General features: G+C 37.1%; 2 protein-coding genes across 3 annotated transcripts; one reads left to right on the top strand and one right to left on the bottom strand.

Annotated features, from left to right (window-relative positions):
- Nucleotides 1-5,511: 5,511 nt before the first annotated feature.
- On the top strand, nucleotides 5,512-8,674 carry LOC103981924 (CBL-interacting serine/threonine-protein kinase 21). Its single transcript, XM_009398694.3, has 15 exons — nucleotides 5,512-5,954; nucleotides 6,043-6,105; nucleotides 6,192-6,263; nucleotides 6,335-6,442; nucleotides 6,544-6,615; nucleotides 6,692-6,745; nucleotides 6,939-7,064; nucleotides 7,136-7,225; nucleotides 7,302-7,406; nucleotides 7,503-7,607; nucleotides 7,684-7,788; nucleotides 7,873-7,935; nucleotides 8,012-8,086; nucleotides 8,162-8,260; nucleotides 8,342-8,674. Exons 1-15 carry the CDS (start codon nucleotides 5,793-5,795, stop codon nucleotides 8,405-8,407), a joined length of 1,365 nt encoding a protein of 454 aa, XP_009396969.2. The 5' UTR covers nucleotides 5,512-5,792; the 3' UTR covers nucleotides 8,408-8,674.
- Nucleotides 8,675-8,988: 314 nt separating this feature from the next.
- LOC103981935 (uncharacterized) lies at nucleotides 8,989-18,444 on the bottom strand. 2 transcript variants are annotated; one of them, XM_009398715.3, is made up of 15 exons: nucleotides 18,194-18,444; nucleotides 17,794-17,873; nucleotides 17,597-17,714; nucleotides 17,318-17,496; nucleotides 16,039-16,121; nucleotides 15,724-15,908; nucleotides 15,254-15,315; nucleotides 14,978-15,086; nucleotides 14,743-14,862; nucleotides 14,455-14,574; nucleotides 14,171-14,291; nucleotides 11,138-11,294; nucleotides 9,797-9,869; nucleotides 9,510-9,637; nucleotides 8,989-9,238 (listed from the first exon to the last, which is right to left on the bottom strand). In XM_009398715.3, exons 1-15 carry the CDS (start codon nucleotides 18,357-18,359, stop codon nucleotides 9,116-9,118), a joined length of 1,824 nt encoding a protein of 607 aa, XP_009396990.2. In that variant the 5' UTR covers nucleotides 18,360-18,444; the 3' UTR covers nucleotides 8,989-9,115. The 2 variants fall into 2 exon arrangements, with proteins under 2 accessions (XP_009396990.2, XP_009396981.2); XM_009398706.3 differs by having other exon boundaries at nucleotides 14,972-15,086.
- Nucleotides 18,445-25,104: the final 6,660 nt, after the last annotated feature.

The following is a 25,104-nucleotide window of genomic DNA, read 5'->3' on the forward strand; positions in this document are numbered from 1 at the left end:
GATCCTTCACAATAAAAGACATATAACATTAATTACTATACAATTCCAGATTCTTGAGCTTTTCAAGACATTGTTGAATAACAATAATCATCAGATCTCATCACAATTTCTACAGCTAATTATACTAACATAAAAAATTATGAATATATCTTGCAGTGCATAGGTAACTGAAGCAATGTATTTCGGTTATAATAGTTCAATTTAGCAACCACAATAGTTATTCTAGAAAATGCTAATTTCAACCCTGAAAACGCATGCCTTATTTTGGATGAGAATAATCTGCAGTAAATGCTGCAATAAAGCGAAGAAATATTATATTTCAATCTCAACTGAGTTTTTCTACGAGTCCATTGGTCAAGCACATTATCTCACAGATTCCTACTGACTACCGTCCACAGTACACTTCAATCCTGGTTTTCCCCCCCAAATCCACTTGCAGTAACAGCAAACTCTAAACCTGACCATGTTCATCATTCATCAAGTGAAAAGGCTACATAAGCTAAGAATCAATATAATCAACAATATAGGAAGGCCACATATACCACATCACCGAGCAGCATGTAGTCCAACAAAGCATAAACAGACCACCGAGATGAAAGTGCCCCACTCATCACGACTGCAATGTCATGATAGAGCTCTTATTCTGGAACCATCCGCACAAGGATTGATCTACCAATCAACAATGTAACGCTATACTTTAAGAAATAGGTAAATCAACGTGGCCAGATCCTGAACCTGAAACTTTATAGCGTTGTATTGCGACGGTCTCTACAATGAGCCCAGTCGCTGAATCAAAGCAAAATCGAAAAAGAAGGAAGGCAACATCGATCAGATAAACCCACAAATCAATCATCGAAAGCAAAAGCAGAAACTAGGCATGGAAAGGGAAAACCAGTACGGGCTTGTGAAGACCAATTTCCCCATACGATGGTGATCTGACAAAGCAAAGATCCGAAGCAAAGGAAGAACTCGATGAGGAGAAATGGGGTTTAGGGGGGCATCACAGAGGATACTGGGCTTTCCGGCATTGTCAAGACCGGCCACGAGGATCCGAGCCTTTCGATCGCCGAGGAGGAACGAGAACCTGCGACTCAAGAGCATGCCGTCAGTTGCAGGAGATCTTGACGCTTCGGTTCGTCCCCGTTGAGTCCAGATCCAAGCAGTAGAACCCTAATACTGCGATCGATTGAGAAGAGTCGGCGAAATCGAGATCGAGATCGAGATCGAGATCGAGAGGGAGAGAAGACCTGGGAGAAGAATTAGTTCTGCTGCTCGCCGAAATCGAGATCGAAATCGAGTCGGTGGTTGTTCCTCTTGTTGGAAGCGACCGACAGAGAGAGAGAGAGAGAGAGAGAGAGAGAGAGCGGGAGGGGTTGTTATTGCCGGGGTATATATAGGCTGCCTTTTTACAAAGAGCCCCCTGAAGGTTTTGAAACTTTGCGATTTACGTCCTTCTGAAGGCAAATGTCTTACCTTTGCAAAATGTAAGAATCAGAGAGGCATATATGAAAAAAAGAAAAATCGCCAAAAGCAGTTTTGATAGACCGTTATAAAGCTCGCCGATTTCAAATAACTGACGAACTTATCACGGTATACTATGATCATTGAGCCGTTCCCTCGTTTCAGCATTAATCTTTTTTTAGAGGATCATCTTCGAATAATAATAATAATAATAATAATAATAATAATAATGGTACGTTATATATCAAATATATATAAGGTCAAATATTAATTCAATCCAAAAATTTAAATTTAAATTTTTAGGTTATGGTTTATTGAACTCTGTGATTCTCAAATCATTTCTCTTCATATCATACATATTAATATTTCATATATATATATATATATATATATATATATATATATATATATATATATATATATATATATATATATTTTAACACAAGATTGATTATCTTCTTCTTACTATTAAAGGTTCAAATTTATTCAACTTTTTTTCAACACTATGAGGTATTTCACTCATCACAATAAACTATAACTTGATTAACTTATTTTTAAAATTTTTGACTCAATAAAATTAATTTTTATCTACCTAACTTTGATACCATTTTAGAAAATCAAGTAATGATGAGATTGATCAGGATTAACATACAAGTCAAACATTAATTTAATCCAAATTAAACTTAAATTTTTAGTATACGTAACTCCTTAGCTTTCGATTATTAATGATATTAGACTATTCTTTCAACTTATCTCTTTTTTATCTCATGTACAAAGAAGAAATTTCCAACATGATCTCCTTATGTATCATCGCACTTCGATCAAACATAGTAATAGAGCATATTTCGGTATCATCCACGTGGGTACAGTTAAGCAGACACGATGTCACAAAAGTGAAACATTAAGTCTGATGTGATGTGCAACACACGCGTGGCGTCTTGGACTTAGGCGGGCAGTTGCCCTTTCCGCACGAAACAACATCATGCAGTACAACCACTTTAGAAAGCTCGGGGCGACATCGTGCAGTGTCGATCTGTGCAAGTTAGTTGATGCTCGCACATAAGCTTAAACCGATCACAGTTAATTGAACGTATACGAACAACTCATCCTCATAAATATAAAAGCCAACCCTCTCTAATCGATAAGGGGAGGATTTTTTTAAAAATCTTAACTCCTCTAAAATACACAATGCTGGCTTAATCTTCGAAAGGGTCAAGTCGGGAAGCTCCTCTTTTCCTGACCTAGACCTGTATGTAGGCGCCTGACGATGATAAAGCAAATCACGTGCCGACAGAAGGATCATGTGTGGAGCCAATCCCAAGTTTAATCGAACCCGACGATAGCCTCATCGTAAGGACGATCCTATATATCGACTATCAGACCAAGCCGTGCTGACAGCTCGGTCACGTTTAGAGAAGTTAGTTGGCACATAATATATTTTCTCCTTCACGTAGTATACATTAAGCTTTTGATATGTTTGTTGGGGCTAACCTAACCTAATGAAACCAACACAACAGAGTCGAAAGATAGCTGATGCCTGGTGAGCACTTGTGCGTTACTAGGAAGAATTAGAACCACTCACTGACTCACTCATTCAGCATTCAAGGCATCATCATCGATCGCTGTTGCCAACACTACTGATGGAGTGGCGTATGGAGTGACACCAAATCTGTAGCACAAATGGTTTCCCCAGTCAAATCAAATCAAAACGAAGACCTACGATTATGAATTCATAAATGCCCCTCCTAAAGTGTACCTCAAGTTCTCATTTAGATTTCGACCATTCATGTCGACAGCTCGGTTTGACAATGTCGGATGAGTGAATCAAATCATAAGATGGGATGAATCATAATACTTGAGTAGGGGAAATGTTGCAATCGACAGCACTCTTCTCTTGCGACTTGAAGGCCATCATTTTCGAATCGCATCGTAGTAAATGCGTGTCTTATTAGAAATGCCATTTGGTCATGACGATCACATAAATATATTAAATGCTTGGTGGTTGAAATTTCTAAATCATGTTCTCTCCATATCATAGCAAAGAATGGTAAGTCTGACTTATGGTTATGAAGAAATGGACTACTAATATTACTATCTAATGACATGAAGCCTAAAATCTTGTAATTAAAAAAAGGGATATTAAATTTAACGATAATAACTCATAATTTCTGACTTGAGATTAATCGGCACATCATAAAATAAATTATCTCCAAGTCCCAATAATAATAATAATAATACTTTACTTTAAGTCGAATTTAAAATTAAGGATTCGAAATCTTACCTAACTGATTAAAATTTTAATTATTTGATAACAAGATTTGTGAATAGTATCCCATACTCATCACTTGGCATTAATTTCTCAAGTTTTAGATTTTAAAATGGTGTCATGTCGAAGAAATTATTATTTTTTATGAAAAGGATAAATAATGAAGAAATTTAAACGTGAAACCATATGTTTTATGTACAATAGAAATAGGTCAGACCAGAGATAATGTTGACCACGTGTCATGATTTGATTGGATGCAAGACTAAACAACACCCAATCGAAATCTTGGATGCATCAATGGTGACAAAGGAAACATCAACTCATTCAAGTCATTTTTCTTTGTGTGTTTCTTGATCATCGATCTCTTTGTTTTGGGAAAAGAATCATGGGGAACGGTGCCTTTGGTTTTGATCATTCATCTAATGAGAGAGGAAGAAACTTCCCTTTTCCTCCAAACTTCCCTTTTCCTCCAAACGCTAGTAAACAAATCTTCCACATCATTATAGGTCAGATCATGTCGAAAGCTCATAGAGGTTGTCATATTCACACATAGATAGTGAACTATGCTTAAGACAGAAACAAAGTAAAAACAAAAGAGTGTGAGAGTTGATAGAAGATGATTTCCCCAACTATACGAGGAAATCCTTTATTCTGTTGAGGAAAATTTTTTCTCCTAATCTGATATCATAAGCTTTAGAGATGTCAAGCTTAAGTAAAATTTGGGGAGTCTTACTATGAGATTTAGAGATGGTAAGAGCTAACTCATTAGAGATCATGATGTTGTCATGTATGTTCCTATCAGGAACAAAAGTTAATTGAGTCTGATCAAATTAACTCACTTGGAAGAGGTTTCATCTCGTTTGTAAGCATTTCGGATAGAAGCCTTAATTGTGTTCCAAAAGGTCAAGCAGAATTCAATATTAAACTCATCTAGTCCAACACTTTTTGCCTTTCCCCATCTAGTACTGAATAGCATATAAAATCTCATAATATGTGTAGGGCTTAGTGAGACATGTAGCCTTGACGAGATTAATTTTGTTTGGTATAGGATATTGACTTTAATCACTTGTCATACTCGGGTTATTATTATTTTTATTGTACCAATTAACAGAGCAATCGAATTTTTTTTTATTTTTCATTTTTGATTGTCAATATGATGCCTCTCATTATCATATCAACTTTTCACTGTGTATTTTGTCTTAATGTTGCTTTATTTTAATTTTTAATGATATAATATTATTTTAATTCTTAATAATATAAGACTAGCATTTGTTAGCGTAATTTCCGACACAAAGAATGAACATTATTATTATTATTATAAGCAGTGTAGTACTCGAACTCATGCTATGGTTTCTATATATCATCATTACTCCACGGGACGATAAACAATGTTTTCTTAGGGTTAAATCAAATACACGTCGAGTGCTTAGTTTGGTGAACTCTCTCTCACGTGCTTACCATCCGCACATCCACAGCGTATCCGTCGAGACATTGCGGTAACACTTATCCTCCATAACAAAAATATTGCATATCACGTATCACAGGAATCCCATGACACGATACTTTCCCCCCTCCGCGATACGGTCCACAATAATCCTCTCCCGCGGCGGAAACCGCCAACCCACTCGCGCACCGCCTCGCCGGACCTCTCACTCCCGACGGGCCCCACGACAGCCGGATATGGTCTTCCCTTTGAGTCGAGGGGGTTTGGTGGGTGTTAGGAGGAGGTAGAGATACAGACAGAGGTAGAGGCACCTTCCATTCAAATCACGTTCCAGCGTTTCCGCCCTTCAACCACCTCTCTTCCCCTTCCCTCATCCAGAAGGTCTCCTCCCCTTCCCCTTCTCTCTCTTTCCTTTGCTCAAGTAAAGATGCCTATCGTGCCACCGTTCATGCTTCTGAGCACTTCCTGTGCACCATTACATTGACGTGCCGTCCCTAAGAGGCAATAAAAGAGGTACCATTGTGGCCATCCACCCCTACAATAGGGGGTGGGGTTCGTGTATGCATGCCGGGAACAGAAGCCGGCTCGTGGCAGTTCCTCATTTGAGATCGATCCCTAGCCATGGGATATCCGACGACGATCGGGAAGTATCATCTGAAGCGCACCATCGGCGAGGGGACCTTCGCCAAGGTCAAGCTGGGCGTCGACAGGGAGACCAACGCCAACGTCGCCGTTAAGATCATCGACAAGGCGATGGTGGTGCAGAACAAGCTTATGTATCAGGTACTGCTTCTCTCCGTCCATCTCGATCCGTTTTCGTCTTCTTCGCTATCTTGAGTTCTCATTGTGATTCGTCTGCGCGTCGCATCAGGTGAAGAGAGAGATCAGCGCGATGAAGCTTCTGAATCACCCCAACATAGTTAAGATATATGAGGTCGAGGGAATCAGGAATCGCTGCAAAGCTTCTCGATTAATTATTTAGATTTGTTCCATTGAATTCAGGACGGAATTGTTGTGCAGGTGATCGCGACGAAGACCAAGATTTATCTGGTGATGGAGTACGTCGCAGGAGGCCAACTCTCCGACAAGCTGGTAAACCTTGATGAACCGTGTGCACGAGTCACTGGACTCGGTATCATTTGCCTTCTTTGCATTCTCGGCAGGAGTATCTCAAGAAGTTGGATGAGAGAGAGGCCAGGAAGTACTTCCAGCAGTTGATCGATGCTGTGGATTACTGCCATAGCAGAGGAGTCTACCATAGAGATCTCAAGGTCATGATCCAGCTAGCTTCACCCTGCTTACAATCTCGTATCGTATTTATTCCTTGTGCAAGAATGACATCGGATTCCTTCTTGTTGCTATTCTGCAACAGCCGGAGAACTTGCTGTTGGATAGCAAGGGGAATTTAAAGGTATCAGATTTCGGGCTCAGTGTGCTGAGAAAGGTAAGGTTTGCATGAAACTTCTTGGCCGATTTGGATTCAAATGTTCCATCTGTTCATGTTGGCTTAATTACCGCAGCCTGGAGACTTACTATCGACTGCCTGTGGGTCACCAAGCTATGTGGCTCCTGAGGTATGCACAGCACTGGTTTATCTACAGTTTCAATATACAGCTGAAAGCAATAGTATCATCAGCCTATGTTTAGACTTGCCATGGCCTGTTGGAAGACAAACTGTGAATATTTTGATACGGAAGCTCCAAAATTGAGGAAAACTAGTTTGGTGATGAATCAATGATCGATCGATATCGCTTAATCAACGCACAGGTGATCATCCACAAGAGTTACGACGGCGCCGCCGCTGACTTGTGGTCTTGTGGTGTCATCATCTTTGAACTACTCGCCGGCCATTTGCCCTTTGAAGATCGCAGTCTAATGAACTTGTACAGAAAGGTATCATCATCGTCTCAAGTTCATCCTTTCAGATTTGTTTTCGTGTGCTGCTGAGACCTGTTTCGAAACAGATATCCAGAGCAGAATACACATGTCCAGATTGGTTCAGCGATTCTCAGAAGCAGCTCATTTCCAGAATATTAGATCCATCACCGTTAAAGGTACCGTCTCAGACCCCGGTAACATGATGCATGTCCATCGTTAAGCAAGAAGCTTGAGCTCTACTTCTTCCTGCAGCGGGCTACGCTATCAGAGATCATTGGGCACGAGTGGTTTCGGTTGGATTGCAGACCTTGTTTGGGACATGACAACGATGAGAACGATTCACTTCACAGCTCGGGTGTAGGAAATCGATATGATCTCATGGTTTTACTTCTTCTTCTTCTTCTTTCATGTATGAAGGCTTTGCCAACTCACTCGAGCCTGAACTTGCTGCAGGAGGCAACTCAGGAGGTCGCAGGAAAGCCTTGGAGATGCATCAACGCCTTCCGACTCATAGCCATGTCCAACGATCTCGATCTGTCTGGTCTTTTCCAGGAGCAGGTGTTTCGGATGGCATCCTTCTTCTTCCTTGTTTCTTCCTCTGATATCAGACTCTAAACTTGGGTAGAGATTGCAGAAAACAAAGCTTGGATCAGAGCACCCTATCGACGAAACGTTCGCGAAAATTGAGGTCGCCGCCAAGGATGTCAAGCTCTCTGTCAAAAGGATAAACAGCTCCAGGGTACTTACTAATCACCTATGTCCATTGATCTGCAACCTGCAAATCTCCATTTTGGCCAACTAATGAATTCTGTTTCTGCATCAGGTGAGACTTCATGACAGCAGAAGAATAACAAGAAGCAGATCACACTGCACCTTATCAGCAGAGGTACCATTAAGTATTCACAATCTACCTCGACCAAGCATTTGTTGCTACTCTCACTGATGATAGCTGGAAAGTTCAGGTGGTGGAGGTAACACCCAACCATTGTGTTGTCGAGGTATCCAAATCTGCAGGGGATTTAGGAACATACAAGGAGGTAATGGAATCTGGCTTTGGCTTTAGTAGTTTCCAACCTGAGAACTGCTTATAATGATCTCTTTGTGGGGAACAGTTCTGCCAAAGCCTGTCAAGTTTGCTCAAGGACAACTCTGGTAGTTCATCACAAGAAGAGACATTGGGAGATGGTGGAGATGATGACAGTGATCTTACAGTGAGTATGGATCCATATTTTCTCATGTCTGAAGTACAAGTTTGGCTTTCTGAGCTCCATCTTTGTCATCTATGTACGCAGCTACCTGATGTAACAACAAAGGTGGTGCAAAGCTTCAGTGGCATTTCTCTAGTCCCCGGAAGCTGATCAAAGAAATATGCTACTTACAGGATGAAGTGAAGAGAACAAAGACGGAAGAAGAGCTATCTCATAATTTCCATGGTAGCCCTTCCTTACTTCTTGTGGACAACAGTGGCCTTTCAAGAGGTCAATCATATATATATTTTTTGGCATCCTACAGTAGTCATGTAATGCTGGTGTAATAAGTCAATACATGTAATTGTTATTGTAGATGTGCACTGTGACAATTCATAAAGTAATACTAGATTTGTGAGGAGCTGGAATTATATCTTATTTTCCTATTATCAGTATGTGTTTGTCATTAAGCAATATTTTAGATTTGCTATGGAATGGATGCCAAATTACATGATAGTGGAAATTAAAAATCAAAGACCCATTGGAATTGGTTTTGTCAAAATAATAAACAAAAACAATGGTTCTCAAAAAGATAAAGATGAGGCCTAACCATAATCAACCAAGTCTTTTTGCTGACTTAACATAAATCATCCACATGACATACCCATTGCATGTCAGCCATCATGTTAAGGCCAAGTATATTAAGTCGATGCATTAATATTAATTATTCTTGATATGAAAGGAGAGAAAAATGAACCAACAAACAAAGTATTATTAATACCACATAATAAGCTTCACAGAGGGAAAGACAATAACTAAGAAAACCACCTTTGGATTATCAATCATATATAAACATATTACGAGCAGAAAATACGGTATCTACTGCAACGCTTGCATCATGATGGATCGATGAGAAAGCTGCTGCTCGTAGAGGGACTTAAAGATTTGATACTTTGCGTCGTGATACCTCTTCACCTTTACATCTTTAGATGGATGCACAACCTGCAAAAGCCAGCATAGATAGTGTTTGAAGATGCTTCAAATATTGAGACAACCACAAAGCGACGAACACATCAGAACTTGCCTGTTCTACTATAATGCTTCACATATCAGAACCGGAGTTTCAGAAATATACAATTATCGAGCTAGAAACTCATCCATTGATGACTAATTGTAATCATTTCGTTTCGAAGAACCAACTGATGCTCCAACTTATATGATTGGTGTATGAAATATTTATGCAAGAAGAAAAGATCATGAATTGATAATCTACCTGTCCAGCTGCATTTAGTGCTCTCATTGCATCATGGACACCAGAGTACTTCTGGGCAGCAACAGCACCTAGGATAGCAGCACCTAAAAGCACTGTCTCGCTTTCTCTTGGAAGAATGATACGACATCCTGCCAAACCAATTACATGATTACAAATGGTGTGGTTGTATATATATCCAAATGTGACTTCAGATTTTGACAAATCCAGTTGTACTTTTCTTTTTCATGAAAAATAACACAATGCTGTGGTTGTACACATGCTGAATGTCAAATGGGAATAAAACTTGCCTACAATGTCTGCGTGTTCTTGAACATAAAGTGGGTTTTTGGAAAGTCCACCACAGGCAAGAAGTGTATCAATCTGCAATGACAGAAAAGATCCAAGTCATTAGATGCTTCTCATTCGGATCTTGGTTTTAAACTGCAGATGTCCCAACATGAAAGCGCACTGCACCATAATCCCGTCATTATCAAGTTTGGGGGGACCAATATATGCAGTCATACCCCTAAAAGCAGTGCGGCACACAGAGCAACAATGGGTGCATCCTAGTCACCCAGGCTGGTTTAGATTGCATAGGGCAACTCCCGACATGGTAGACATGACCTAACATAACCTGAGTTGTTTGCCTAAAGCATCCATACTGGTGGAGATATTCTACTCTTGTTTTTTCTATAATAGCATTAACATGTTAGTGATATTTATGGTAGAGTGCTGCTACAGTTACTCACGAAGTTTAGCAAGTTGTCTTATGCATCAACTTTTTGAGAGGAGGAAAAATAAGTTAAATGCTTATTAGAGGTGGGAGTGTAAATGATCTCAGAAAGCTAATGCACCAAAACAATTTAAGGGGACCCAGGGCATTTTCCTTATTGGTGCTAAAGACTAGACGACAACACAAAGTATGCAGAAGTCTCAGTTGGCTGATATATTACAGCCAAAAAATTGGGACTGGGCAGTAAGAATACACTGTTCGTTTTAATTTGTCCAGCTTTCCCACCTTGGCCACAAAGCAATATCTTGGCTCATCTCACTCTTATTACTGATCACCAACCGAGCTTGCTGAGGTATACAAACTAACCAGAGTATTAACAAGCATGGAAAGTCCAACTGCTGTCAAACAGCGACAAAAATATCCAAAAGCCACCACAAGTTCACTAATGATGATATAAAACATTATATGATATGCAACTGAAGCTGAGGTAACTGATTCCAATATTAAGGATAGTGACCTAATTACCTAACATAATCTCCATTTCATAAGCAGAGGACAGCCTTAAGTCGAACTAGTTATGCATAATAATTACCAAGTAAAATGACAACAGTGTGACGAAAGCTTCAAGTGTGGCATTAAGGTCCTGTGTTGCATCAAACTAATAACTAATAAAATAAAAGTTAAAACTAACTTTTCTTCAAGTGTGGCATGAAGGATAAAGAGCCATTTGATGTCTTCAAATGTTTTTGGAAACAAAGAAAATAGAGAAAGCCTTCTTATGCAAACGTATAATCACGTTACATGACGTATTATTATTCTCTACATCATGCTTTGAACAAACAATACCTAGAGAAGGATAAGCATATTTCAATACGAACTATCCACCAAGCCACTAGAAAGAAGTCTGATGAATTACCTTGTGCCCATGAAAATTGCAGTGCTCCACAATGTGACGGGTGCCATACGCTATGCCCTGGATTGTCGCAAGGTATAGAAGTGCCAATTGCTTTTCACTTGTCTCAAGGGTTAAGCCACAAACCATTCCTTTGGATTTTGGGTCAGCAACTGGTGACCTGATTGATCCCATTCAAGCTTGCATTCAGGTACAAAGAGGTGGTTTAACAGGACAAATACAAATCAGAAAGTATAAAATAAAAAAATCATATATAGTGGCATGCAAGTGTGGTTAAGCAGGCCATCTATATCAAGAATGTAAAACTAGGTACTATAGTGCACAGGGAACTTGTCATTGCTAAGTTAGGGGAAGGGCAATATATATTTAGGCAAAGATTTTTTTCCCAACTAGATCATATAGTGCACAGGGCACCTACCATTGCTAAGTTGGTGGTGGTGCAAGAAAGTTCAAAAAGCATTTTTTACTAAAAAGCTCATGTTTTAAATATTGACAACATTACAAAAATAAGAAGTTCAAAAGATATAAAGAATTAAAAAATATAAAAAAAAGCGATGAGTATGAAAAGATATAAAGTTTATGTTTTAAAATAAATTAGGTACTAAAGATGATGAAAAGCCTATATATTGAATTGCTAAAGTTAGAGAAAGAAAGTGTATGAATTTAGATAATATTAGATACCTTAAAGACGAAGATCAAAGAATACTTGTTAATGATAATGAAATTAAGAAAATATGGAGAAATTATTTTTATAAATTACTTAATGAATATTCCACACAAGACTTAGATTTAACGATAAATAATAATAGTAGACTTAATAATCATATATTTGTTTATAAAATTAAAGCTAGTGAAGTAAAAGATGCACTAAAGAATATGAAAATAGCTAAATGTGCGAGACCTGATAATATCCCTATTGAGATTTAAAAAAGTTTAGGGGACAAGGAAGTAGCTAGATTAACTAGCTTATTTAATAAAATCATGAGACTCAGAAAGATGTCTGATGAATGGAGAAAGGGTTTTTTAGTATCAATTTATAAGAATAAGGGCAACGTACAAAATTGTTCAAATTATAGAAAAATTAAAATAATGAGCTATACTATAAAACTTTAGAAAAGAGTCATCGAAAGAATGATAAGGTTTAAAACAAATATCTATAGAAATTGATATAGTTTTACGCTTACAAGATCAATTATAGAAGCTATTTATTTATTAAGACAACTAATATAAAAGTATAGGGAGAAAAAAAATTTATATATGGTTTTTATTAACTTAGAGAAAGCCTATGAAAGAATTCCTAAAGATTTATTATGATGGATTTTAAAAAAAATATGCATCTACTAATTATATTAATGTTAATAAAGATATGTATGATAATGTAGATACTAGAGTTAAAACTAGAGGGAGTGTGTCTAGTAAGTTTCCTATTAGCATAGGATTACATCAAAGATCCGCATTAAGCCCTTATCTTTTCACATTGATAATGGACGAATTTACTAGTCATTTACATAATAGACCTCCTTGGCATATGTTATTCGCTAATGATATTGTCTTAGTTGATGAGAACCTAAGTGAAATTAATTACAAATTTGAGCAACAGAGGCAATCCTTAGAAACTAAAGGTTTTAGATTAAGTAGGCCTAAAATTAAATATATGAGATATAATTTTCGTAATTATAAGAATTGATAGAATAATATAGTTAAATTAGATAGACAAGAAGTTCCTTTAAATAAAAATTTTAGATATCTTAGAATCAATTATTCAACAAGATAAAGAGATCGATAAATATATTATTTATAGAGTACAAATAAAATGATTAAAATGACGAGGAGTATCAAGAGTCTTGTGTGATTATTAGATACCTTTAAGATTAAACGAAAAATTTTACAAGACAGTTGTGAGACCAACAATATTTTATGGATCTGAGTATTGAATAATTAAAAAATAACATATACAAAAAGTTTGTATCATCAAGATAAGAATGATGAGATAAATATATGGAGTTACTAGGAATGATAAGCTAAGAAATATTTATATTCGTGTGTCAATTCGATAAAGGTTAAAATGAGAGAAAATCATTTAAGATGGTACAAACATATGCTTAGGAGACCTCTGAATGTACTAGTTAAAAAAGATAAAATGATTAATATTAATGATACGACGAGAAGTAAAACAAGACGTAAAAAGACTTTAGTAAAAACTATAAACAAATATTTAAGTACTTTAAACCTAACTGAACAAATGACTCTTTATAAATCTCAATGGCGATAAAAAATCTATGTAGTCGACCACAAATAGTTGGGACTTACGGCCTTGTTGTTGTTGTTATTGTATTTAATCCTTCCTTCCACTCCAGTGTCTCAATATCATTCCTACCTTGTTTCTTAAGGGTGAGACCAATGGGTGTGCAGTCTCACTTGAAGATTGTGAAAAGAAGTCAATAGTAGACTATGAAAGTGATCATGGATTTACTAATAAATTCAAGGCCACATGGCCACAAAGCTTTCTTATAAGATCCAAGGACATCACCACAGAAGCAACTAGATATATTTTCAAAATCCTTGTTACATGAAAAACCAGATATACGTAAAGTCCAAATAGTTTGTCACATTACGAATCATTAGATAAACACCAAGTTTAAGTGGTTATCATACAAATAAGTTGTTGATGCTTAATATCATTAACAAATTCCACAAATCAAAAGTTGTGCAACAATTTGCTAGTGTAATATGAACAATGGATGGTGGGGTGCCTTCATTCAGAAATGAGGAACTCCATTTGGAAGACAAACAATCACCTGTCTAGTGTCTTGCAGAAATACAAGGAAACCATTACAATCAAAGAGGAAAACTAAGTCTGTCTAGGTTCGCTTTCTAGCTAAAAAAACAAGAATCTGTTTTATTGCAATTAAAAGGCAATGCACTCTCATGTATTCAATATATAGAAAAAAATGAACGTACCTTTTTCTTCAATGAGTAAATTGTATCGAGAGAGAGGTACCTACAAATGTAGTATATTCCTTAAAATTATTCTACCTGTTACCATGGAAATCAGGAAGAACATGCATGTCTTCTGTCAGGGCAGACACAAACAGAACCTTTCTTTCTTGCATCATGGACTCCAAAATCTTGTTCAACAATTCATATATGGAAATACCTAGTCAATTTGCATGAACTAATGTCAACCTCAATCTTCTGAAAGTGCCTCATATGCTAACCACTACAATAACTGTCTATGAATTTTTCTGTATATTTTCATAACAGTGGTTTGTCAGGCATTATAATGAAACAGCTTTTGAGGTATCAAATATATAACTTACTTTGGGCAGCAGCACGGTTGGCAAGAAGAGGAGCAGCAACATGGTTCTCAATTATGTGATCTAGAAGGGCACCTGTTGCACTTTGACCTCCTTCTGTGAGCCAGTACTCAGGCACCATTGCTGAAATATGAAAGCAAAATCAGCAGGACCAATATTAGTTACAAAGTGAATAGATGGAGATCTCCCATATATGAACTAACAAAAGAAAATTAGCTTACGAAACAAAGCACAATATAAATACACAAGAGGTATTCGAGAGCAAAAGTGGATCTTATGACAAAGATGTACCAGACCAAAAGGGTCCCCATACACCCGGAATAAACAACTTGTTTCTGGAAACAGCCATGTGGCAAGTTGAAGTTCCACAAACTAAGACCATTCGGTGGCATATTGCTTCCTCATTAGCAACTGAAATAGAAATATCTTCAACGTAAAGCTCATGTACTTTACAACTCCAAAAATATTTAAATTTGCTTCTTTATATTATCATGCACAATCAAGTAAAACTGGTATTTACTCAGACCATCATCTTTAGACTCTGTTTCAGGCAAACTCTCCATGGTTCCAACACCACCAGCATGAGCATCAATAAGTGCTGTTCCAACAGGAGTACCAACCAATAGGCCTAGTTCCTAACACAGAAAAATGATCTAAGAAATATTAGGGAAAAAAGTGGACAACAAACTCCAAAACCAAATCACGTTACAAAAAGCAAAACATAATCGATTTTTCAAAACATATATGTTTGCTGAATCAGTTGACCTCAAAATTAATGACTTTGTCATCTATAGTTCCTTGCCTTTGCAGCAGCAGGTGTCAGACCAGAACCCAAAGGATGACCAGGAAAAGCAACACTTCGACCTGCATCATAGTTAAACAAGAAATTTTATACAATATATTAGGGAACTATTGAAAAGTATAAGAACAAGTTAGTGTGAAATAATTGCAGATTTCATATTGTAGTGTTCATCACATAGTACTTCTTAATTGGACTCCTTGGCATAATAGCAGTGTCTAGGTAACTGATAAATAGATATGAAGCTATAGATACATATTCGAGCAATCTAACAACAAGAAGTAGCTTAGTCAACCTGCTTTTTTCTGTACACATTTGCTATTACTTTCCTAGCATCTAACACGATCTCTTTTTTACTTTTATTCAAAAAATCATGTGAACACTGTCGGCAACATTCAAAATTGTGCAGGCCAACCCTTCAATCACAAGAAACATAATCATCAACAGACATCAAGTTATTTTAGGTACCTTACCGATTTTTGCATGATTCCCTTCAACAAGATCCCCCAAGCCAATTTCCTCCCAGAAAACATCATCCCATCCACATGCTTCCATACTATGTGAATCTTTCTCCCTAGCTACTTCCATGTGTGCATGGCCAAGGTAAGTCCACTTGCAGACAGTCGTACATAAACTGCGAGTGTCATCTCCTGTTGCTCTAATATCCCAACACAGGGAGAAAACATAGTTAGTTTAAAATAATAACAATAATATATTAATATATAAACAAAAGCAATGTCCAACTAACTCAAATTGCATCAAAAGCATATAAAGATTATTTGAGTCACCTGAATGATAACCAATCACTTAAATCCATCCATCTAAATATCAAGGACCAAGATTCTTTCAAATTCTCTTTTACCCACAACAGCTGCACATTTACATTATGGTAGATGTATTAGTTGGATTCTTGACCAATATTATGAATACAAATAAGGGAATGTGTTGAAAAAGAATAATACATCATAGCTTTATGAATGAGTGAAACAAATAAAGAGTAGTTAGCAATCTCCTATCTTCCACAATCCTTTTGAGTACTTAAAAGTGCAAAAAAGATTCGAGAGATTACACATCTCATTAAAATACTACATGCATTTTATCAAAATCATATTGTGACATTTGGAAGAAAAACAAATTTTATTACCTAAAAGCAAGCAAATTTTCATCAGCATTCAAACTCTCATTATCACAGAACTTGTTAGAGTGAATTAACAACAAATTATCCTGACTAGTAGTGCAGAAAGACAGGTAAACTGAGAGGTTCTATCAAAACAAAAAGTCTGCAAAGAAAATGGTCTGCCTTGTCCCAGCATTACAGTTGAGTTCATAGTCAACCAAGATTTGATAATACTTGATAGCTTACAATAGACCTCGAGTCAACCTTTGCTGCTAGGACCTTATTCCTATCAAATGCAACTTTGAGCATGATGAACTGATGATAACAACTATGAGCTCATTCAGCCTGATGAGGACATATATAATAAGTTGGACGTCTGTAGCCCATCTATCGAGGATCATTCGCTGCAGTTATATTAGACATCTAATTCTTGCAAATTGGCATGCTATAGAGACACTGTTATTTGTCAAATGCATGCATAATATTCAGTATATAACCATGTGTATGTGAGGCACTCTAAAGTATAAATAGAAAAGTGTGTGAGGCAATTTTTGTGAATCTGAACTAGCTACTATGTCATTAAACGAGCAAATTCATTGCCATAGACATTTAACTTGGGAGTTTAAAACTGTAAAACAAAGTAATGGTGCCTGTTAAAAACACTTGGTGATAGTAAGTTGTGATTATCTATAATAATCTTCCTTCCATGAACTTATCCGAATCTTGGAGGCCCCAAATGTCTACACACCCACCATCTCACTGCTGAGATTAATGATTTAAAATGTAAAAGATTTGCCTGGACTTTGAAATGCTAGTAGCATTGTGCCAATAACAAAGTGTTACATCAAAAGGGCGACAAAGCAGCAGGGAGTCTGATAATAAAGTCACCCTTGTTATTTCCAAAAGAATGCTGCTGCAGCTCATATGCTCATCCCGGACATTTTGATTACCTTTGGCGCCTGCATCTCAGGTGACAAAGACCCACCACAATACTGCAATACAGGTGAGTTGTTGCCATTAATTCGCTCGGCCTGATTTACAGCCCTGTGATCCATCCACACTATGATATTTCTTCGCGCATCACCAGTCCATGAAACTGAAACTGGAGATCCATCTGAATCAACAGCAACTGCAAAGGCATCCAAAAACAGATTACAAAGAAGTAACATATTGCTTATATTACGGGCAACTAAAATACTTTAATGACTTTTGGCAATGAGAAAACAAACCAAGAGAGCAAGTTGCTGCAAATCCTAGACCAACTACTTCTTCAGGGACAACACTGGCCAGAGAGCATGCCGCTTTCACTGCCGTACACACCGCATGCCAGATATCTGTTGAGGATTGCTAATTAAATAAATGTATTGCGTTAGTAATAATCATGACGTCTCCCAAAAGAAAAATGCAGAACATTTAACTTTGCAACCTCAATGCAATCCTTTTCCTTCCAGATTTGTATCGGGCTGCTAGCTGAGCCAATCAGCCTACCTTGCTCATCGAAAAGACCTAAATCAAACACACATACATGAGAAAGAGGGAAGAAATACATGATCCCAATTAAATGAATGGGGTGCAAAACAAGCAGCAAAACCACACTAAAGCGAATGAGTGACACCATGAAAGCACATAGGGTTCCAATCAAACGACTCGAAAAGAATATTTATACTTTGTATCAATAAGACCATCAAAACCGTTAAAAATTCCAAATGTTTGGAATGATGCAAAGGGCGAAAGAATGCGATAACTGAGACATGAAGACAGAAACACATGGATTGAAAAGGTTCGTTGCATACAACAACATGCGCGATGAGACGAGATAAAAGTACCTGCCCGGGCGCTGCCGGTGCCGACGTCGACGCCGAGGAAGACGGTGCGACGGGCAGCGGAGGAGGACTCGCCGGTATCAGAGGGCATCTCGATGGAGGCGGAGCTCGGGAGGATAGGCGACGTCTCGGATAGCGAAGACGACGAGCACTTCCGCGCCGTAGGCATCGCCTTCACCCCCTTCTTTCGCTTACCCCCCCCTAATCCCCGATCCAGTGTGGGACAATTAAGATTACGTTACCCTTAATGCCCGCCTCCTATTGGTGGTTAGCTTTGATGAACTTTTGGATTAGCGTGTAAGCGTCAAGGTTCAATTTTAGTCTTGATAAAATCTTACTTACACCGTGACGTCACCTGACGTGTCATTGGACGAGTCAGTGGAGCCCACTTTCGTCCAGCCAATACCTGTGGACGTAGGTATGCGAATAATATTTACGTGGAATAAAAATATTTTTTCTTTTTTTAATTATATATATAGATATATATCCTTACAAAATAAGTGATTTTTCGTTTACTCCTCTAAATTTAAGTAATATATAAAATTTAAACTCCATAAACAATGATCTAATGGTAGTATACGATCCCTTAAGAAATTTTGAACATTCGAAATTTTATTTAATATATTTTTTTATTTTATACATTAATTTGGTGGTATATCAGATTTACTTATCGAGGGTTTAAAACCTACTAGCCAAGTTAGTAAAGATTTTGATAAATCATTTGTAAAATCTTGAACTCAAATTCTTCATTTATCCTTTAAAAAAATAAATATTTAAATATTTTTTATTTTAAAAATATTTAAGATATTTGTGCACTAATATGTGTTTTTAAGTTAAACTAGTTAATACCTATCATAATTAGCTATAGTTCATTAATTGATATGCTTTATTCGAACCGTCACGATCATTATCGTGTCATACTCATCTCCAACCCTTGCTGTTACTTACCACCTCCATCCCACCATTCTTGCTTTCACCCTCATCCATTACTATTGAGGCATTGTTAAGTCTCATTATCTCTTGGTTAATAAAGATTTTACGGGTGCTAACTAGCTTAGTTAGTAAATATTTTCATAAATTATTATAAAATCTCATATTCATCGTTTATTCTTAAAAAAATAAAGTATATTTTATCTTATTTAAAAATATTTATATACTAATATGTGTTCTAAGTTAAACTAGTTAATAGTCGTGGTAATTAGCTATAATTTATTAATTGATGTGTTTTATTTGGACCCTTAAACTATAATCATTGTTGTGTTGTGGTCGCCTCCACCTCTTACTATCGCTCATCATCTCTATCTCCCTACCCTCGTATTCATCCCTCGTTTGTTATTGTTGAGGCATATAGTTAAGACTCGATCGTCTTTTGGATTCCAACCCCGACAAACCTCCACATCTCCCCACAAAACCCAGGAAGCATGGTAACTCTAAAAAAAGACACGAGTAGTGCATGATGAACCACATTAGAGAGAGGGTGATGGGGCAAAGGTGGACAATACATTATATGATGAAGTGAAGGCAAGGGATGCAAGGTAAATGCGATGAGTGACATCAAGAGATAGAGGTGCCCATGACGAGGTAATGGAGTTGAGACAACGATTGACGACGTAAAAGGGTATCATCTTTTAGGAATTAAGAAGTGCACTACAAGAATATACCAAAAAGAGATGCTCTTCAAGAAAAAATAATAATTATATATATGTGATAATTTATAAAAAAAAAGAACAATTAATGTTTGTTGATCTCATTAACTTTAGGTTATTTAGATTGAATCCGTTTGTTTGACATGAACTAAGTCAAACTAATTTAATAAATTTTAATTATTTAATTTATTCTTGTTAAGTCCTATATTATTATTATTTTTTTCAAATTAGCCTCTTATCCTTATATTCAAATTATCCTCCTCCTCTACTATTGCTTTCTCTCACTCCACCTCTACTACCTTCTCCTTTTTTGGTTGGCTTCTTCCCCCTCATCCACCCCCTTGGTTTTCACCTCCCACTCCACTTTCGTCTCCTCCCACTGATAGGGCCAACTTAGTCCCACATTGATTGAGGAGTGGGGGAGCCAAGAGCTCATAAGACAGTCGTGCCTCCCTTACCCTCATCCCTTGAACCCTTGACTCCCTACGAGGGGGGTTTGGGCCCCTATCACCCACCTCCATCTCCTCCCAATCCGCCTCCCCATCCGCTTACTCTCCTCATCCACCTCTTTCACCCCCTCCTCATCATTTCCCTCTCTCTCCCTCACCCCCTCCTTTAGTTGAGTTATATTTACTCACATAATATATTAAAAATAGAGTAATTTTTTTTTAAAAAAAAATCTTAAATTTATAATAAAACTAAAAATTTAAGTTATTCCAAAAATTATATTAATTTCTATATAAGATTATCCTAAATTATCCAAAAAAATTATTACACTTGCATTTACATTAAAGTTACACTCATTCATAAAATATATTAAAATATAATTTTTATATAAATTTATTCTTAATCTATCATAAAGAAAAGTTATGTTAAATATCTTATAATAATATGTTGATAGTTCTAAAAATATTTGAATTGATTAAATAAAAATTAACTCAAGTTATACTCGATTACATATCCAACTCAAAAATATAATATTTAGAAACTTAATCATCATAAAATCATAATAATAAAATTTTAAAAATAATTTTATATATTTTAGAATCAAGTACTAATAGTTTTGAAGAAGTTTTAATTAGTTTAATAAAAAATAATTTAAATTATATTCGAATTATGCTCGATCACATATTAAATACAAGAAATCCCTATTTCAAAAATTAATCATTCTAAATTTATAAAATAATAATAATAATAATAATAATAATAATAATAATAATAATAATAATAATAATAATAATAAATATTATTATTGTTAGAGGTTTGAAATAGTTTTGAAATAGCTTGCATTTAACTACATGCTAATAATGTAGTGCGATCAATAATGGTGAACGGTTGAGATTAAAACTTAAAACCTTAAATGGACCGTGATAAGGACCTTTTGTACATTTATTATTTGTAGGGCTTTTAATGTAATGTTAATCGAGTTTGCCAGAGCCACTTCCCGTCTCCCGCCCTCGACGAGCACGGTTCTTCTTCCCTACGCGTCCTTCTTCCGCCGCCACCGTCGCCCCCCCATCTTTCTCGCTCGATCCTAGTGATTCGATCTTTCGCCTCGCTCTCTCGCCCTCCGTCTCTTCACTAAATGATGGAGTATAGAAGAATCACAGATCGGCTAACCACCGCATGATTCTCTTATCGAATTTAGTACGTTAAATCTGATTGACACCCTGCGATAAGGGTTTTTGAGGCCCTCTGCTCTCCGATTCCGGAAGTCCCCCCGGAGAGCTTCTTGACTGTAAGAATGCATTCACCCTTTGCCTCTGTTTTGTTGGATTGCTTCTGTTTGCCCTTTTCTGGAAGTTCTATACATTAATCCTTACGCTTTAACTGGAGCCATAATTAATGTTCCGCATTTATTTGGAGGAAAGCAAAATGTTAGTTTGGTCTGTGTGTTGGTTCGCTCGTTGTTGCTTCGTGTGGCCTCTCATTAGCGAAATCTTGATCCAACCTTTTTACATAGGTTCAAAATTCTGTATTCTTCGAATGTTTGGTCTTCTCTTTGGTGAAATTAACTTCGGCATCTTGAAATTTGTGTGTGAGTATATTTAATTCATTATTTCCTTTTCTCTTGAATATATTTTGAGAGATTCAAGCATGATAGAGAATATATTAACGTTCAATTATTATTCGATACTTAAGTGTCATATGGAAGCTACCATGTTCAAGTCATCCTCTATCTATTTGGCCTATGGACAACAGTCCAAGGTAGGTAGTTCGTGGTTGTCTCCTCTCCATCACCCATATGGACAAAACGTCAAAAGGGGATGTTAGGACAATTATAGCTTGTCCTCTCCGAAATCTGGTATAAAAGTTAACTCTCGATGTTATGTCAATTGGCTCTCTTTTCAAGAAACACCCTTACCCGAAAGGAATTTCAGATTAACTTGATTGTCGGAAGGATCGGGTCGAGAGATTTTTCCTGACATTGGTCTTGGTGTAGGTATCACCTCGGATCTACCTAGGGGCCACCTCGATCACTACTTCGGATGCTCTTGTCCTTTCGGGTTTAGATCACATCGGATTGACTCGGATATCGGGGATGATATTCCCTAACAAGTGATAATGATCTCTCTCAATGAACGTGTAGCAATGTTTACAGGTAGCTGCTGGACATTCTCAAGGATTGCAGCAATATAGGGCACAAACCAGTTGATAACTGGGAACCTGACATTACTATCTGAGTAGGAATCGATTTTACCTACAAAAGAAAAGATGGGTTAGAGAAACACATGCGAGGAGAAGAGGGTATGTACTGGCTGATAGCTTCCGACGGTGGACTGCACACAAAAGAAGGCACTTGTGAGGAGAAGACGGTATATAAACACTCACATTATGAACTTAACCTTTTCCTAGAAATTTGATATTAGCTATTACATGTTACATCTAGTGGGCTTTTGGCACCCTTATTTACCTTTTGTCATAGATTATGCAGTTTACCTCCATGATTGCTTTTTCTTCCTTGATATTTTGCTTAAAGGATTCGAAGACTAAACCTGATAACAACTGAGTGCATACTATCTCATTGCATCCATGAACAAAGAAGAATCTTACTCAGCATCGTTTCTACCTTTTCTATATCATACATGCAGTTTTTTTTTGTTTCTGCATTTTAGATCGAGAAAAATGTTTGGAGAGCTGTGTTATTTAACCATTCCTAACATCGGCTTCAGGCTGATCTTGAGGTGGTCACCAACTTATAATCGTTGCCATTGAAGGGAGAGATTTCCAGTTGTACAGTGGATGGTGTCCAGGTTTATTGTGAATGCATTTAGGTTGTTCTTTTGAGGTTGTAATGACGAGCCTTGATGGACCTTGTTGTAGTGAACTGGGGTATGGAATGGCAGCAGTATGCTGTGGCTTATCCCAAAGTCCAGGATTACATCATCGTGATGAGCTGCTCCTGGGCGCCCTGGGATATAAGGATGAAGAAGAACACTGGTAAACATGAAGGGACTGTGGAATCAACCGATGGCTTCTTATGTGATGACTGAGGGATTTCCTTTAATTCATTTCCATAATCTTCTTTCATCTTATTTGCTCTTTGTAGGGAATCAATACAAGAATTGAAGGGAGCCTAATGGTGGAGTTGGTATGTTCCCTTGGCGCAGCTCGAGATCCAACCCTTAATCACTTGGGTTAAACTCGGATGCTCTGATCATCCAGGTATTTGACTGAGTAATACTGCAGCGAATTTAACTGCTACTTCTTCTCTAACTACGGATATCTGCATGAATTTAGATTCTAAGACGTTGCAATATACATTTGCTACAAATTAAATATCTAATCGTGTTCTATATCGGCCAATCGCAACACCTTCACCATTTTGTTTAGGTCAGGATGGTATATGTGCATGATAAATGCCATTTGTGATGATGACTCACATGTCAATTGGCATATTCTCCTCCATCGAGAGATGTCAATTGTGAGCAGCAACTGCTGGGAAGCCATGTGTACCATTTATCTATCACAGACTTCTGCCTGCCAACAATAAACTTTGTTGGGCAGGACAAGGAAATCCATTAAGAGCACCGAGTTGCTGGTGACGATGGATTTAGGTGTGCCTGTTGCTGCCCGCGTCATGGGATACGGCTTGTCAAATGCATCATGAATGTTGTTGCGTGTTTTCCATGACTGAACCAGGCATCTGCTGAATTCTTTATAGATGAGATCAGAAAAGAGAGAGGATACCTACAAGTTGACCGTCCTACTGTTGCACCACAAAGTGCACAAGGTGGGTAAAGGGGTAGAGATATGGGAATCGTGTTGGGCCACAGGGTTAGGATGCTCATGTCACTTCCAGTGGAGTGGCGTTGCACACGTATTAAACTCTCAATTTTTTCATGGATGAATCTGATACATTATTTTCAGATTAATATTTTTGGTATATAAAATTACAATTCACATAAAATTAGCCTGATCAATTTACATGTTGGTCTGACATAAATAATTAATTTATCATTATAGATCATCAATAATAATTATATCAATAAGACTATATAGCATCTTCAAAATATGTCAGATTAAATTTTGATTTCGCTAACTCTGGATAGTAGGTTTAATACATTAACCATCAAATAATATTTTAGATATATATATTTTTTAAAAAATAAATTAGAAAAGATTTAATTATATTCTTTATTGTGTGAACGTACCAAATAATTCTCATTCCATCAAGTATATGGTGTTTATTGGTTTCTTTTTTGAACCTCAAAATATTCACATGAATTGATGAGCTAATTACATGTTACCTCTTGTATTTGGACCCTCTTAGTATCATGGTTTGTGTACTTAAAAATTATAATATGTGGAACAAATAGTCTTATTTGTCTTAATACTATCAACAATATTGAGAAAAAATATAATACATATCACCACGTGTTAGATCGATTCTAAAATGATGGGGGAAAAGGTAATTTCAATATTTCTTTCATTTTCAATAGCAAGCAACTTGGTGAGTGTGTTGTCGATCATGGAGAAGAGCTGGATGAAGTTGGAGACTATATAGTTGAAGATGACCTCGATGAAGGAGGTGATGACGAGGCCAACGAAAGCAAAGGCTCTTATGAATAGGGAGGGCCTAGTTGCCCTACAACTTGGTTTGCCTCTCGTTGTGTCATCGGGATGCTTAAAGGCATGGTCATTATCCTGCCTGCATCATGGCGTAGTGAGAGCACAACCCCTCCTTGCAGTCTTATAGGCCAACACACCTACCTGAGAGCCAAGCAGACTAGAGGAGGCTCAGTGCTTGCCGACAAAAGGGGGAGA

The sequence above is a fragment of the Musa acuminata genome, chromosome BXJ2-4 (genome assembly GCF_036884655.1).
Source record: "Musa acuminata AAA Group cultivar baxijiao chromosome BXJ2-4, Cavendish_Baxijiao_AAA, whole genome shotgun sequence".
NCBI lineage: Eukaryota > Viridiplantae > Streptophyta > Magnoliopsida > Zingiberales > Musaceae > Musa > Musa acuminata.

Bases quoted from the DNA above. Each gene is read 5' to 3' on its own strand.
- LOC103981924 (XM_009398694.3), top strand. From the start codon at position 5,793: ATGGGATATCCGACGACGATCGGGAAGTATCATCTGAAGCGCACCATC. The intron at 7,407-7,502 runs GTAGGAAATCGA...AACTTGCTGCAG, and splicing joins ATTCACTTCACAGCTCGGGT to GAGGCAACTCAGGAGGTCGC. The intron at 8,261-8,341 runs GTGAGTATGGAT...CTATGTACGCAG, and splicing joins ATGATGACAGTGATCTTACA to CTACCTGATGTAACAACAAA.
- LOC103981935 (XM_009398706.3), bottom strand. From the start codon at position 18,359: ATGCCTACGGCGCGGAAGTGCTCGTCGTCTTCGCTATCCGAGACGTCG. The intron at 17,874-18,193 runs GTACTTTTATCT...TGTTTGATTTAG, and splicing joins CACCGGCAGCGCCCGGGCAG to GTCTTTTCGATGAGCAAGGT. The intron at 15,909-16,038 runs GTGACTCAAATA...TTGGGATATTAG, and splicing joins AGTGATTGGTTATCATTCAG to AGCAACAGGAGATGACACTC.